This window comes from Charadrius vociferus, unplaced genomic scaffold (genome assembly GCF_000708025.1).
Source record: "Charadrius vociferus isolate BGI_N301 unplaced genomic scaffold, ASM70802v2 scaffold287, whole genome shotgun sequence".
Lineage (NCBI taxonomy): Eukaryota > Metazoa > Chordata > Aves > Charadriiformes > Charadriidae > Charadrius > Charadrius vociferus.
This window is the reverse complement of record NW_009649568.1, coordinates 1,366,403-1,369,173: the sequence shown is the minus strand read 5'-3', so window position 1 is coordinate 1,369,173 and position 2,771 is coordinate 1,366,403. Positions and strand designations below refer to the sequence as shown.

General features: G+C 40.8%; 1 protein-coding gene across 4 annotated transcripts in view; it reads left to right on the top strand.

Annotated features, from left to right (window-relative positions):
• Window positions 1-811, top strand: part of POU1F1 (POU class 1 homeobox 1) — a 14,060-nt gene extending 13,249 nt beyond the window's left edge. For all 4 annotated transcript variants that reach the window (XM_009890073.1, XM_009890074.1, XM_009890072.1 and 1 more), the window contains one exon: window positions 598-811. In XM_009890073.1, the coding sequence (XP_009888375.1) occupies window positions 598-811 (214 nt within the window). The remainder of the gene's footprint in view (window positions 1-597) is intronic.
• Window positions 812-2,771: the final 1,960 nt, after the last annotated feature.

The following is a 2,771-nucleotide window of genomic DNA, read 5'->3' as shown; positions in this document are numbered from 1 at the left end:
TGTGAGGAATAGACTAAGGCAGGCTTTCCGAAAAGGCGATGATTGCTGAAACAGCTTGCCGTAATCTCTGTGATTTCTAGAAATACTCTTGTGCCCTCTTTATAACAAAAGGAGGTGCAGAGCTTGATACATTTATCAAATTGTAAGTGATGGAGCTCTTCCCCTTTGTAAACCCAAATGATTCAGTACACCAGGTAACCCCAGTAATGTGCGTTTGCTGAACCCCCCGACACTGCTGTGACTGGGACAGAATGGGTGGTCGGGCAATCCCATTCATGTCTAGCTAGCAGCTATATCTCCTAGAGAACATCAAGAAGCACAAACATTTCGCGATTACCACTGAAATTGCACCAAACTCGATGCTGGTTTTGCCTTTAGATTACTCTGTGCTGAAATTCTGTATGATGTGATGCTGTCCGTGTCAGCAAAGAACTACAGTGCACTTTAAGCTCTGGAGGTTTCTTTTATGTAGAAAAAGAGGAAAAAACCCAAGTCACTACCTTCGGTGCTCTTACTTGGCCCTTCTTCTGAACTAGTGGTGAAAGCCTGAATGTCTCAGAAAAGTTTTTAAAGGTGACATTTTATCCCTTTATCCAGTATCGCTGCCAAAGAAGCCCTAGAGAGGCACTTTGGAGAACAAAGTAAGCCTTCTTCTCAGGAGATTATGAGGATGGCTGAGGGGCTCAATCTTGAGAAAGAAGTTGTGAGAGTTTGGTTTTGCAACAGAAGACAAAGGGAAAAAAGAGTGAAGACAAGTTTACATCAGAACGCCTTTAGTTCTATTATCAAGGAGCATCATGAATGCCGGTAAAGCTTTTCCATGTATAGATGTGGATTTCTGTTTTGCTTCTTGTAAACATTGTAAATACTATGTTGCTTTAAAAAAAAAAAAAAAAGAAAAGAAAAGAAAAAAGACAAATCAGTAAACTACTTGTTTTTCTTACAAGATAGCCAGCTTCAGATGTAGTGTGTTGTGGAATTTTAATTTAAAATGTAAAATGTTGGAAACAGATTAAATGCTACTGCATATATTTAAAGAGTTGGAGGTCCCTGCTTAACTGCAAGGAACCTATCGTGCTTTATTCAACTAGAAATGCTTTCCAGGTTGCACAAGCAGTTGCAGTTTCCCTATGCTGTGCCTCTCTTTCCTCTCTGGAACATTTAATGATTAATGGGGAAGCCGGGGTAGGCACCCTAAGCACCGGGAAACAAAACCTTTGCATTGTATGTGAAGAAAGGTTACAAATCTTGCTCTCAGCAGCTATAGTGTTGAAAGTATTTTGCCTCTGCATGCCCATGCGTGTGCTTTATCCCCGGCCCATGCTAACTGCGCTAACCTTTGCAAGGTTGTAAGCCATTAGGCACACGGCAGGGTCCCATCTCCAGGGGTGAACACTGAGCATCAGTGAGAAATGAAAACTTCAAGGAAGAGAAGGTGACTAAGTGACCTTAAACAAGTAGTGGTGACACTGCTCAATAGCTAGTTCTGTCTGAGGATGGGACATACCCATAGCATGTTGTGGGACTGCCACTAGATCTGAGACCCAGGTAGAAGAACACTAGCAGAAGATCTGCCTTTCCAAAGAATGGCTCAAACTCAGCTGCCCACACACAACAGCTGTACACCTCTCAGTGAATCATTTCAGGTAAATTCCTTGTGTAAGTTCAGGACAAAGCCATTAGAAATGTGCCATAATCGCATATTTACAGTAGAGTAAGCTTCCCAGTACAGAGGTGTCAACATTGTTCCTACTGTGTGCTCTCTCTCAGCGTACCATTGGACTGCCTTAAATGGGTGTCAAGTATAAGTCATTTTTTCTTGCGATGGCTATCAAAGGTAATTCTTGCTAATTTATTATATACCTTAAAGTTTTATTTGGATAGACTTAGCTATGAAAATTGGGATACAATTTACCTTCATTTAAGACTTTGTGACCTGAGGGGGAAAAACTAGAGTTATCAGGGGGTTTATTACTTTGGGCTTTCTCTGCATTGTATTTTTCTGATTAAATCCATGTGTGGACATACGCATCAGAGACAGTGTGTTAAGCAAAACAAAGGCGGCCCTTGCGCTCTGACATAAGTATCCACACAAAGCATTTATTGCACTGCACATTCCCACTTTCTTGCACCCCACTAATTGAAAATAATCCCTTATTTGTTGTCCTCTAGCCTAGAGAGATAATCAGGGAAAAAAAAACCCATGCCAGAGCTTCACCTATCAGAAAGCCAGGCACTGAGAAACTGAATTAATGACTGTAGTACTCACTAGGGACAGATTATCCAGCCATCTCATCAGCCCTGCTCATTGTTATTAGAATAGCCCATTACCATGTATGCATTTTTGACTGTTTTCCCAGGACTGAAATTAAGTGAGTACACGCAAGTAGTAATGGCCAGATACATTTTATTTTTCCATAAAACAGACTTGATGATTTAGAAAACGTCTAGATAATAGGCCCACAGAAAGGAAAGGGAGTTAATGTTCAAGACCACTTAGAAGCAGTGTGTACAAGTTAAGTGCCGTCTCTCTAGTGTACATTAAATTATCTCTGATACCTATTACAGCGACCATAGGCATATTCAGCTATGGAAATCAGGCTCTTGGACTTAAAAAAGCAATATATTTTTACGGATGAATGCATTGCTATAACCCCTTAATTTAGAAGAAAACTTCAATTTAATAACTCAAAGGGGAGAAATTGTGGTATGTGCTCTCTTCAGGCTGTTCTCATCACTAGCATAGCTCACCCACTACCGCAGAGAACGAC